The 14,131-nt window shown below is 38.3% G+C and overlaps 1 protein-coding gene across 1 annotated transcript in view; it reads left to right on the forward strand.

Annotated features, from left to right (window-relative positions):
- csmd3b (CUB and Sushi multiple domains 3b) overlaps positions 1-14,131 on the forward strand; it is a 367,690-nt gene that overhangs the window by 308,570 nt on the left and 44,989 nt on the right. The window contains exons 47-53 of the mRNA XM_041808608.1: positions 5,555-5,635; positions 7,620-7,733; positions 7,858-8,046; positions 8,255-8,401; positions 11,331-11,519; positions 12,361-12,546; positions 12,886-13,080. Coding sequence (XP_041664542.1) covers positions 5,555-5,635; positions 7,620-7,733; positions 7,858-8,046; positions 8,255-8,401; positions 11,331-11,519; positions 12,361-12,546; positions 12,886-13,080 — 1,101 coding nt within the window. The remainder of the gene's footprint in view (positions 1-5,554; positions 5,636-7,619; positions 7,734-7,857; positions 8,047-8,254; positions 8,402-11,330; positions 11,520-12,360; positions 12,547-12,885; positions 13,081-14,131) is intronic.

Here is a 14,131-nt window from a genome sequence, read left to right on the forward strand (position 1 = left end):
ACACTGCTGCTGTTCATAGTTTTCATATGACCCCTTGAGTTGTTATTGTCTGCAGTAAAGTCTTCTTCAGATTTTTTGACCTCTAATTTTTGTCACCATTTTACAGGTTTTATCCTCTTGACCTCATCTTTGTACAGAGGCATTTATTTATGACTCTTAGTCTGCTGTATCCTTATTAAGTTACTCTTGTATTTAAGTTGTATGACTTAAGAATGAGTCATTCAGGACTTGCACGAACTCCAAGATGTGTGACTCACTTCAGATGGCATTCAAGCCACTTTTTTCAGGTCTGACTTGCCTGGTTATTTAAATAAGTTTACCACTTTGGCTTCAAGGGCTTAGTCAGGAATATGTCAGTTATTTACTGCAGGAAATCCTAAAGGGCTGCGCTCTCACCAGGAGGGTTTTGGTTCAAATCCATACAGTTTTGCATGTTCTTACTGTTCTTACTCACCGGGTACCTTGGCTCCCTCCAACAGACCAAAGACATTCTCATTAGATTAACTGGTGGCTCTAAATTGCCCTTAGATGGGGTGCAAGTGCATCTGCTCCTTGTCTCTGAATGTTAACACAATGACTGCTATGATTGGCAGTCATGAATGGATGGATGGATGGATGGAGTAAATTTTGAAATTAATACCAATATTAGGTACGCTGATGGCTGGTGACAAGTAACATGTAATCGATGCAATATTGTGAATGAATGTTGCTATTTTTATGTTTTTGTTGCTTTTCTTCAATGGAGAAATGTTTATCTGATGACTTCATGTATATGGCTTGAACACTTCTAGACTAAGAGTGTATTTCTCAGTCACTTCCCTGTGGATACACAGTAAATAAGTAAAGTTGCTGGTGAGTGGATAAGTACTTATATATATAACCACCCTTCTTGTGTTGTCTGTACTGTGTTCCTGTTATGAGAAGGAATATAGTATTTCTTAAAGTTGCACATGGTTGTTGGGAAAGAGAAAAAAAGAACATTTTCACCCAACAGTTCATTAATTTTTTAACTCAACCTCAATGTGAACATGAGCCATGTCTTGTCAGCTTTGTTTACCTCCACTTGTATTTTCCTTTGGTCTCCAGGAATGTGTCTGATAAAGAATAACTAACTAGTTCCTCCAAATACTTTTATTAATAATGTATGAATTGGTTTATATTTATGTAACTAATTTATTATGAAGAGATGTGTACTTTTGGGAGGATCAACAAAAACAGCTATTATGATAGAGATTATGAAAGAGCCATGGTTAATACAAGTGAAGGTTTGTGTAAATGAATTTCTCTTTGCAATTTTTTTTTCTTTTGCTATCACCAAAACTGCCAACTTCCTTTATCCACTTCTGTGAGCTGCTTCTGATTTGTTTATTTTTCCTGTGTCATGTTTTTTTTCCCTGCTGAATCATTTTTATTCTTTTGCTTGCCTAGTTGCAATCAATAGATATTAGACACGTTTTATTTTTAGTCAGTATCTTTCTCCTGTCAGGTAAAAGAAAACTTCTGACTCCACCTGTCAGGATTTTTACTTCCCTCTTTCATTTGGAAATTTGAGCTATTTCTCTATCCAGATTCAAGAATTATTAATCATGTCTTTGTCTTTGTGCAAAACATGGAACAACAAAGCACCTCCTATGTCAGCACTGTGCAGAATGGGATGAAAGCCGTTTTAGAAATATAATAATAGGGCAGGATATACCAGTAAAAATACACGTATATCAAAACTGATTATTTGCTGAATTGAATAAAGACAAGAAAAAGATGTATACAAATAGGCAGACCTTGTTTACACATGCCGGCGCAATACAGGGATTTTAATAAATCTTTAACTGATGACTAGTGACAGGGATCTGTAGCTCATCAAGCTTATTCTCTTGTGAGAAAGCACATATAGTCAGATAAATGTTTAACCCTCAACTTTATTATTTAAAATGATGGCTCAAAAGACGGCCGAACGGTTTTCCTGGAAGAAAACTTCAAAGTAAATTATCCTTTGTTCATTTTTTGGGAGCAAAAACATCTACAAATATTAAGTGTGCCCACTTGCAAGAACCCCTCGTAGCAAATATGTGACCTGCTGAATATAGTTTTGAGTTTTCAGGACATAAATTCATGTACCTCAGTGACAAATGTGTACCTTTTATTGAGCATGTTCAGACCAAATTTAAAGTTGGTTCTCACTGTAATTGCCTGCTGACTGAAATCTGTGACTCATTTTATTTCCTTTTTAAGTCAGATGTACAGTACCTTAATTCTTCTGCCCTGAGGCTCTCAATCAAAACTATATAGCAAAAGATGGTGTGTAGAGAGGTGCTATTCAGCTTGGTCCACCTCTACTGATTACTTCTTGATTTAAATTGAGGACTTTTTTCAATGGAGAACTGCACTCCATTATTACCTGGCATGCCAGATAGAGTGTTTCATTCTGAATATCCATGGTATGGATATATTTCTCAATCATCAAGGAAACCTCCCATAGAGACATTTGGGAAGGGTAGGACTTTTAAAAAATTTCTCGGAAGGTGATTGGACAAATGCAAATGTTCTGTCTGTCACAGTCATGACAGACCAATCAGAGCAACAAGACAAGTATGGTAGTACTCATGTACAGCTCTAGGAATACTGGACTAGCAAACGCCACTGTATCAATGAACAGCGGAGCATGGTTTGGATAAAACTCACGCCAAGACCGACTGAGAGAAGGGCGAGAAACGTCTTCTCCGCCAAGAGAAGCTTACCATGTGGCTCTTAGATTTTTTTTTTTTTTTTAAATAAAGAAATGTGGTCAAGGTCTGATTAAATTGCCATTATCTACAGCTAGATCCAAGCCAAGGCTTATAGTAGCACTAAACCCCTTGCAATCATCATAAACTTATACCAAATCAGGTTCGCAGAGGAGCAGAAAAACACCGTTTCTGCCATGGAAGCTTTCAGTGCTTTTCTTTGCTCTTGTTTTAATGAAGAAATGTGGTGCAGTTGTGATAAAACTGCCTCTTTTACTAAAACTACATCCAAGCTAACTACTACACAAAGCGGCAGCCATTGCAGTCGGCTCACAGTACAACAAAACCACACACAGAGCTCCAGCCTTGTTCTCCTCAAATGAGGCTGATTGGACCAAACACGTTTTGTTTGGCGCAAACGTGGACTGGAGCTTTTCAAGATGGGTTTGCCCGATGACAGACGTGGTGTCTGGCCAATCCATTTGGCTTTGCAAGGCTAACTCCATAAGCATTATTTTTTAAACCTGTGAATCATCAGTGTTTCTGTTTCATGGATGGATTTCATCCAGGTAGATATGAGGGAGAAAAGCTGTTAAAAGTGGCTTTTTAGATCCCAGAATGTGTGATGTGAGTAGCTCCATGAAACAAAAATAGTTTAGTAAAGGCACCTAAACGAGTGCAATGTTTGTTTAATAGAGTCCTTAATTCAGCTAAGAAGCATGTCTCTACTCATCTCAGAAATGTCTAGTAGGGCCTTACCGTAACAGGGTGAGAGGGTTGAAGTTACAGGGGGGAGTTTGGGAGACAGAGCACACAACAGATGACAGAGAATAACCATGGTCCATTTTAAGTAAGCTGTAAGATAAAGCTAAAGAAAGGCAGTGTTCGGTAGCAGGTCTTGCTACCTTATGTAGTAGTCTTTAACATAACATCTAGCATTTCCACGCCAGTGCCATCATGACAACACACATCTTGTTACAACTATATAGAGCAAGGATTTCTCTAGCTTTCAAACTGTATGAAATATCTGAAATAATGTAAGTACTCAACTTACTCATGAAGTTTTTTTTAATAAATGTAAACAATTCAGTGTGAAAATTCTACTTATTGTCCCTTTAATACCATAATGTTTACTTTAACTAAGGGGAAAAGAGAAAATAGTTCAAATCAAACCTCATTTGCTTATAACCCCATCATAATGCATCAAACCAAAGAGGTCTTTTTTCTCTGCAATGCAAGATTTACTCACAAGACAGTACAGACAGTTTATACACTTTATCCTCATCAGCATTAAGTTCTTGAAGTTTCTTTTTTCTGTGAAGTTTTAATTTGACGGAATGGCTTCTAATGAGTCTCAGTATATGTACTTTTTACCCTTCAAAACACAGTTGTCATTTCTTGTCTAAAACCCCCCACCCACCACCATCTCGCCCTCACACACAAGCATAAACACATTTATATCAACCACCTTCTCCCACACAAATCTTATATGTGCTTCTTCTTTAAACTTTCTGTTCAGTGCTCTTTAGCAAAAACATGTCAAGTTGTTTTTTGGAACCAGCTTCTCTTTTTTTCAGACAGATGTCACGTTGCTAATGAATTTCTGTTGGCAGGTTTTAACTGTCAGCTGTCATACTCACACAGGAGCAGTACCATCTGATGGATTCAAGTTTATTTTCAATTTCTGCTTTATTGATGGAGATACAGCCGAGAGTGACAAGGGGAGCTGGATCAGAGGAATGACGTGCTGCACTGGTTGTTAGCATTATTTTGCCACTTAAGTTTTAACAGGCAGTATGCAGACGATATACAGAGAATATGATTCACAGGGAACTTGTCACAATGAGAGAAAAGGTTGGACATTTCTTCTTCTGATATCAGAATGTCACAGTTTGCATCTGAGACAGCTGCTAAAGTGCACTTTGGCTGTAAATGCCAAATAAAGCCCAAAGGCAGCATCAATCCAGTGTTTGGGGATGTTGATTTACGTCACTTTGCTTCTGTTTGTTTATCTCTGGGTCAAAAATGCCAGCGCTCCCATGCAGAGATACGGACCGTATGTTGGATAATGTTGTCATGGACGTGAGACTAAGAAAGCAGATGTGACATGAATGTGAGAGTAGCAATAAAAAATGGTCTCGGAGCTTAGGGAGATCAATGGCCGCTCACACTGAACCTCTCCTCTCACGCACAGAGGCACAGACACAGCTGCTGCATCTGCACACACTCAAATACACACTCACATACATATACACAGACACAGACCACAGGGCTTTGATATGCATGAGAGCAGCAGATACTATTGGCAGGTCTCATTTTCATAGTCAATTTCATCCTGACTTACAGCCCTCAGCTCTTCCTCCCTCTCTCCCCCTTATTCCTCCTCATCTCTCTCTCTCTCTCCTCTCTCTCAGTCTCTGTTAGTGAGTGATCTATGGTCATGCAGTAATATCGATTACAGCCTTCAGCTCAGTAGCTCTGAAGTCAGTTCCCTTTTATGATTCAAGGCAGTGCTGTATCTGTGTAACCGACTCTGCTGACTTGACCATCTGAACTTAAAAAAAGTGAAGTTAAACTGAAACAACCAAGTCTAAATAAAATCAGATGGTGTCTCTATTTGGTTGTCTAAACATTTCTCTCCACAACTTGAGGGGCAGTTGTAGCAGGCACAGTCAAGTGGAAGATTATACATCAGTGAAGTTAGAATACCTTGATACGTTTAAAAAGGAGCATACTGTCATTTACTGACAACCACATTTCCTCTCACACATCCTTATATAATGCCCCTGTCTTTGTCCTTTTTCTCCTCACCTCTGTTGTGTCTGTTCTTCTAGCCTACCAATTAAGGGTTTGCCAGCCTCCTCCAGAGGTGCCCAACGCTGACATGCTGATGGAGGACGGAGAGCTGGAGATAGGTGAGATGTCTGTCTACCTACAGTGAAAATAGATGTGTCAGTTTGACGGAGGCAAACTCAAGAAACGCTCTCACATCAGAGCATGCATAATTCTCTTCATTAATCATCTTAAAATTTAACTCAACTCACTCATTTTATGATAGCATCAGATACAATCCAACAAGGATTACTCTAAACTCACAATATTCCACAAGTTTAATATACAATAATTCATTCTTATATGCTTAGAATTAAGTGATTTTGATCCTGTTATCAGAAATAAAGTGGCAATGCCACACAAAAAACATGCAAAATAAATGTACTTAAATGGAAATGTTACTTATCTAAAAGAGAAAAAACAATATTGTCAAATTTTTTTTAAAGCATCAAGTGATGAATGGCAATTGTATGTGATAAAAATTGAAATATTGTAATCTAATGTATTGTTACATAATTGTCACTGTAGGTTTATCTACTGTTTTGTAATTCACACATGCTGTCTACAGGGTCTTAAAAACTATTGGAAGTTGATGAATCAGTTGAGTCAAAATTAAGGCTTCTAAAAAGTATTAAAACATCTTAAATTTAAGACTATAGGGCCTTAAATAAGGTTGTTTATTATTTTTAAAGTAATGTAGAGAGGCTTTAAAAAGCTAAAAATCAGAATAAAAATGTATTATATTTATCCTGAAATGGGAAATTGTACCTTGTTTTTTTCTTCAGACCTAAAGGTATGCTGTTCAGCTTTTTAGCTGGAATTGTGGTGCAAAACTTGTAAAGGGCTACTTATAGATTATGGACCCTAAGGATCTAATAACTATATAATCTGATCAAATGTGCATGTTTCCAGTCATCCAGGTTATCCAAAGCTTGATCCAAACAAGGCAGCTAGATTTTGAAGATTATTCATCTCTTCTCTAAAATATTTTAGCTGACTGGGCCCATAGAGAAATGTTTTCAACCATTTGAATGCTAATGTTCTGGATGTAGGGGCCGTCCACATGGAGACGAGTTTCAGTCTATCTGCAAATGTTTTTTATCATATCGGTGTTTCATCCACACGGAACAGGCGTTTTGGGAGCCCGAAAATGCTACTTTTTGAAAGCGGGTCACTGTGTAACACCAAGCCAGTCTTTTTTGGAAAGATCACATTGTAGCCCCCTTAACCTTCATGTGCTAACCTAGCCAACAACAGCAATACCGGGAGATTATAGGATTATGTTTGTGCAGCAGAAGTTATTGAGCTTATAATGGCTCTTACAGCAAAATGTGCTTCTCTACTACCACTGTGAGCGACCAGTGGTCCTGGAGAACAGCTTACACCACATGCTCTTAGATCCATTGCAGAGAGCAACCAGAAGGACAGCCAGAAGAAAGTTTTGGGTATGAGAAAAGTTCTGAGTGAAATTATATATATATATATATATATATATGAATATATGCCTGGCATATATACTACAGAGTTTTCTGCCATTTTCAGCGATCTTGTGATTACGCAGATATTTCTTGAAACTATGCCATGTTTACGGAAAACTTTTTTCAAATGAAAGAAGTAGATTGTTTTTGTCTCCATGTGGACAAGGCCAAAGGCTCACTGGCAGAGTCATTGACGCAGTTACCAGTCAGAAACATTCAGCTCTGCTGCCCCACCCCTACAAACCGTGGGTCTTTGAAGAGTACTACTCCCTGACTAGGGATCTGCAAGAGATAGACTTTTGGTGCATTCCATATAATCACGGAAATTGGAAATTCTGAGTTGTTATAATCAAAAATGCACTCTGAACTCATAATCCTGACTTGGACAGTTGGACAGTGACGTCATTCCCAGCTCCAACATCCAACTTCTTAGGTGAATAAAACTTAGCTTTTCAACCCTTTAACTAAATTTAGATCCTGGTCCCTGGTGTCAAAAAACACCTTATATTATATATTTCCCTATTTTCTGACACTTTGTGTATCAAATAAGAGCACCTGACAACATTGTTTTCTCTCATTGTGCGTTCAGGTGACATTGTCAGGTACAGATGCCATCCTGGATTCTCATTGGTTGGCAGTGAGATTCTTACATGTCGCCTTGGAGAGAGACTACAGATGGACGCACAACCTCCAATATGCCAAGGTGTGTATGTCACTTAAAACAGTATTTTTACCCACATTTAAACTAGCTGATGTTCACAACATTGAATAAAAAATGTTTTCTCATTTAACATAACTATCTCCCTCGCTTGAATCCCCCTCCACAGTCCAATGTCCTGCACATGATGTCAGATATGACTCATCAGGTGTCATCCTGAGCCCCGGCTGGCCTGAGAGCTACCCCAACCTCCAGATGTGTTCATGGAGCATAACTGTGGAGAAAGGCTACAATGTCACTATCACTTTTGAAAGTTTCCATACAGAGAGGGAGTTTGACGTGCTGGAGATTTTTGATGGTAAAAACAACTTTAAAACATTCTGACAAACATTGTAGGATGAATTGAAAAGGCTCTTAACTTGATCAATTGGGAAAACTGAACACAGTTAAAGCCAAAGTACAGGAAAAAACACAGAAATGTAATAAAATCAAAGTTCAAAAGTACTATCTTTTTCTTTGCCTTCTTAACCTTTCCCGCCCTTGCTGCCCTGTTCTGTCTCAAACAGGTCCAACACCCAACAGTCCAACTCTGGCAACGCTGAGCGGTGACCTCCCAACGCCTTTTAACCTTACAACCTCCGGTCATCAGTTCCTGGTGCGCTGGTCCTCAGACCACGGCACAAACAAGAAGGGATTCAAGATTCGCTATGTTGGTGAGTACCAAAGTATGTATCCCAACTTTATTTTACTACTACTTTACATAAGAAAAATGCATGTGAATCACAGGTGGACAGAGACAGACCGAAGGAAAAGAGGGACGAACTGAGTGAAAATGAAGTTTCTCAATTTATAAAGAGAAACCAGGAAATATACAACAAGGTTGAACAAAATGTGTAGTTTTTAATGACTTTAGCACACATTTAACGTCACTTCTGTCTGTCTCCTGAACAGTTTACTGAAGTGTCTTGACTTTTTTATTCAAGAACATTTTGATGAGAGCAGATGCTGTTTTACATCAGTCTTCACATTTAGACCATCTTACACCTGGGCCTGCCAAGAATAATTTTTGACTGTTGGGCATTAAGCACCTTCACTTGTGTAATGAGGCTTGAGCGCTTCATTCAAGGACATTGTTTGACAGTCAAGGAGGAGGGGATTGTCTTACCTGTTTAGATTCCCATTTTCCTCCACACCGTTGAGTCAGGAGGCTGCTTCTTTAACCTTTAAAACACTGCTGCTCTGTATGATGAATTATACGTTGAATAATAACAGGGAAAAGCCTCCCAGGACTCTGACACTCAGTAACCTTCTCTGTAAGCTGTGATTAATGTGAACATTTGCAAGGATTGTTAAACATATGTTGTAAGCCTACTAATATCAGGGTTCAACTTCATTAAGATTTTTTCGCTTGCACAGTCGGGCCAGTAAATGGGAATGTTATCCCGCCACCACTTTTAGCTGAAATATCCTCTTATTTCTTATTACCTCCCTATTTCCCCTTTTTAAGACCATTTTGGTTTAAGTTAATAAACATTATCTCTTTAGTAAAATGTGCAGGTTTCTCATTTAAAAGAATCCTATGTATAATATAACTTTACCTTTTATTGAGTCAATTAAAAAGATACTGAAAGGTTGAATCAATGAAGACTTTTCATCTGAATGTTTGGCCTACAAGCTGGTTCAGTGCCCTTTTCTAACCATCAGCTTTAAACTTTTAGTAGCTGCGTCAGACAGCTCTAATTAAAATTTGCTGAAAAACTTTAAAAAACATTCCTGGCATTGCTTCTGTATTTGCTGTGCAAGGAAACAGTAAAAGAAACTTAACTCCCTGATTTACCCTTAAGCTGACAAAAACACCACACAGATGATACTGGGCCAGTGGCAGACCACAGGGACGTATATAACAGCCTTATAACTAATGCATGAGGCCAGTGAAGAACTTACTTTTGGGCTCTTGTCAAATTAAAGAGTTACTGACCAGGCAACTTGCCCAAGTTGACTTCCAACTGGAATCAGGCCTGAGTTTTTTATATGCGATTACTGATGTGAAAATAAAGATACTACAAGTAAGCTATCAAATGAGACCATAAAATACAGAGGTAGATGATATACTTATTTATTGTGAAAGGACTTGTGTCAGCTACAAAAGACCAAATCTACAGCAAGCCAGTAATGAATAATAAACACATTTTGACAAGCATTGGAGTTGTTGCCAAGTTGTTGGCATTTACAGCAGGATTGCCTCTTGTTTTCAAGCATCTGCCAGTGTTGTCTGGAGTTATGTATTAATGTTTTTGATGAACCAACATTATATAATAATATCCAGTTATGTCTGACATATCTCATAACTCGACTCTGTTACATCATAAAGCTCTCCCTATTTATTCATCCAAATTGTCATTATTCTTGCTAGCCAGATAGATTCCCAAAGACAGAGAGGGATTGCTGATGTGCTCATTTATTATCATGCCTACAAATCTTCTTTTGTGAAATAAAAAAAGCATTATGAGTTATTGTATTGTGTCAGTGTTGGCATCTCCATGTGTAGCCTTTCATTTCATTTTTAATGCATTATCAAAGCCAGAATTGTCATAAGGTATCAGCACAACTTCCATAGTTTATTTGTGTGATTTTAATGTATTAGTTCTAGGGCTGAATGATATTGGACCATGAAAGGGACACTGCAATAGCTTGTCTCTCTGCAATATATATCAAGGTTTTTGTTTTTATTAATATGTGCAGTAAAAACAAGTTAATTAAGTGCCTTTTATGTACATTTATTAAATTAAAACCAAAAATATACATTTTTCCCTCTTTGGGTCTTTATGTCATTTTTTTAATTTTGAGTATCACACTGTGCAGCTCTCTGACAGCGACTTTGACACACAGGCGCACAGACAGAGGATGAGGATGAGTAGAGACAGAGCAGGTGGATGGAGCGACTTGTTTCTTCATCAAGTCTTCAAATAAACTCACCACTTTTTCCTAAGTAAACCATTTCTAATAACACTTAGTTACTGTAGCTGACATGAAATGACCCAAGAGTGCAACTGATAGTTAACGTTATGCTTACAGGGTAGAGCTCCTATGACTTTTGGAGGAAGTACGGCACTTCATTATATTTTAAAAAGCATCAAGTAGTGAGTAAAAAATGAAAACTAAAAGCTAAAATGAGGAGGTCCAAGCTTTCTAGCATGAAATAATAAATAAATGACCAGTAGTTTGACTTTCACAGCACATGGTGGTCAGTAGCACTGTTTAGTGAGAAAGTGATCTCACAGTTCATCCCAAAACAGGTTGGAGATTTATACTCTCTTGTTGTCACTGCACATTGAGGGAAGTTCAGTATTCATCAGTACTCAGTACTTTGAGTAAACTTTAAATGACTTACTTTTAACTTTACATGTGTAAATTCATTAACCAGCACTTTTACTTCTACTTCAGTAAATTTTAACCAGAGTAACTGTACTTTTACTTGAGCCAATAGTCTTGTACATTTTCCACCTCTAAATATTGCACACCTGCATGACTCATCTGTTTTTATAGTGTTGCAGAATCACACTGTATGCTTGTTGTGTAACTGCTTCCACCTGCCAAAACTTCACATCTTTGTTTCTTATATTTTTGTCTCCTCTTATCCAGCGCTGTACTGCTCAACACCAGACTCCCCACTCCACGGTTCTATATCCTCGCAGAGCGGCGGCCATGTTAACAGTGTGGTGCGGTGGGCCTGCGATCGTGGTTACCGCCTCATAGGCAACGCCACAGCAACTTGCCGCCGTACACCACTCGGCTACCATTCATGGGACTCTCCTGTACCTGCATGTCAAGGTGTGTTTAATACATAGCCAGTGTGACTAACACTGATTCAACCAGAGCTAGTTTGGGTCACAGTAGAAGTAGAGTTCCATGTTAAGCTGGAGCTAAATTCATTATTCTCTGAAACCTTATCAACATTTATACTCCTCTCCATTTTTTTCTATCTATAACAAAGTAGACCCACCCCAAATTTAGTCAATGTAAAGGATAAAATTGTAGAATTGTTTATATGAAGATGCCAAAATTACTTGTATGCTAAACAAAATGGAAATTAATTTGATGAAGGAAATAAGTCGTAGATAAATCACTATAATTTTTTACACAAGTGCCTTTTGTTTTTACATTTCTCTTTCCTTTTTTTGTATGTTTGTAGAACATTTTACTATATACTCCTCCGTGACTGTATGAAAGTTTAATATTACACTTGTGTTTAATTCTATTTGACTGTAAGACAGCTCAGCATATAGAGCTGGTATTGATAGAAAGTCAAATGAAGGATGTAAAGCAGATTGTCGACACTGCGTAATTACATGGTGCAGTGCTCTACAATCCTCTCTATTTAAAACCCACTGTGGAGCAGTCTGTTCAGCAGGATCTTTGTTAGAACTGATTTTAACTGGAGACCAAGTATCTCTTGATGGTAAAGTTTTAGTTTGATAGCTTCATTGAAGAAGAAATAAAGAATCTTTTTTGCATATACCATATACTCCATGGCTTTGACTCCCTAGAAACATTTCAAACAAAGTAAACATCAACACTGCCCGCCTGCCAGACTCAGGCGTGCATTAGGGCTTCTGTGTGTGTCTGTTTTGCATGTTGTCTTCCTAACCATTGTGTATCTGGCCTCCCCTAGCTGTCTCTTGCGGGCCACCCAAGGCTCCTATAAACGGCGGCGTTTTAACAGCTGACTACTCTGTCGGAACAAGGGTTTCCTATTTCTGTAACGACGGGTACAGACTGTCCAGCAAGGAGCTGACGTCAGCCATCTGTCAGCCTGATGGAACATGGAGCAACCATAACAAGATCCCTCGATGTTCTGGTTAGTAACACATTCAGTAAATGTCAGATTAATTTAGACACGTTTGACCACAAATGTAAACACACTGCAAATGTAAATACAAGCCTCCAAGCAGACTTCCATCCTGTCATTTCTAAAGTGAACAAGACAAAAAATCACCACCGACTAAGATAGATGCACTTGTTTGTGAGCTTTGTGTAATTACATCCATGAGTAAGGTTTTTTTTTTTTTTTTTTTTTTTTACATTTTTTCATAAATTGGGTCATTATCATGATCTTAAATATTACATCTCTCACTGTTTAAAAATATACGTGATTCTCAGTTATAAGTAGACTATTTGTTTTCTGTTTTCCCTGTAGTGGTGGTGTGTCCAAGCATCGGGTCATTTTCTCTGGAGCATGGCCGCTGGAGGATCGTAAATGGCTCACACTACGAATACAGAACCCGCATTGTATTCACCTGTGATCCTGGATACTACAGATTAGGCCCTGCCCACATTCAGTGCTTGTCTAATGGTGTGTGGAGCTGGAGAAATGAGAGACCACACTGCCAGGGTGAGGAACAAACTGTTAAGGAATTCAGACTTATGTTCTTGGTTCAGATCCTACTGCACAACTCAGATCATGATGAATATCTGAGATAGATACTTCAGGTTAATAGATCACTTTAGCAGTAATTTGTATAAAGTCTACAAATTTATAAGCTAATCAGTCCTGGGTACCAGGCAGCCCCATGCAGTAATCGATTTCACAATATTATCGGTCAGGATAGCCAGTGCAGGTGAGGAAAGACAAAATAGTCAATTTCTTTTTGATGTGCGTTTACAAACTTTATCCATTAAACAGCTTTACATTGACATACACAGTGTAGTATCTTGCATTTTAACAGAAACTTATCTTTAAAGGATACCCATCATGCTGATCCTTATTGAACTACGTACCTATAATCTTAAAATGTTGGATGACCAAACTAAACCTCAGCAAAGAATCAAAACATGAGATACTCGTATATTTTCGTAAACCCTGGATTTGTCTTCTTGCTTTTCTGAAAAGCTGGTCCTGAGAGTAAGTCCAGCTAAACATATGGCTGGGCCATAGCCACTGTTACCTCCCTGACTCAGTGTTCTCCCTGTTCCTTGTTGTTCCAGATCAGCCAATCAGCAGCTCTTTCAAATTTCACCTCACCTGTGAAGTTCACAGTATAAACAAAAAATGGCTTTCTTGCAATGGAAGGGTTTCCAGAGAGCTGGCCAAGCAGAAGAAAATAGTCAAAATTTGAAACTAAGTATTTTAGGCGGAGTAGTTCAGATTCTTATACCAGTATCAGAAATATGTCCAATACAGCCGAACATGTACTGTAGGTATTGATATTAGCACATGTTAATGTACCAATTCAATACCATTTTGTTTAATTTTCTGTTTTGCTTCAATTTGCCATCGTATATGTCAGCGTTATAGCCCAAAATAAATTCTTCTTCGCTGCTCGAAAGCACAGCACACACAGACTGCTGTTTTATGAGCAGCGAAGAAGAGCCCAACACAGGAGAAATAAAGGACCCACTGCAGCAGCAACGTTTGGAGACAGCACGGAATTCATTATTCTCTG

Source organism: Cheilinus undulatus, linkage group 16 (assembly GCF_018320785.1).
Source record: "Cheilinus undulatus linkage group 16, ASM1832078v1, whole genome shotgun sequence".
Taxonomy (NCBI): Eukaryota; Metazoa; Chordata; class Actinopteri; order Labriformes; family Labridae; genus Cheilinus; species Cheilinus undulatus.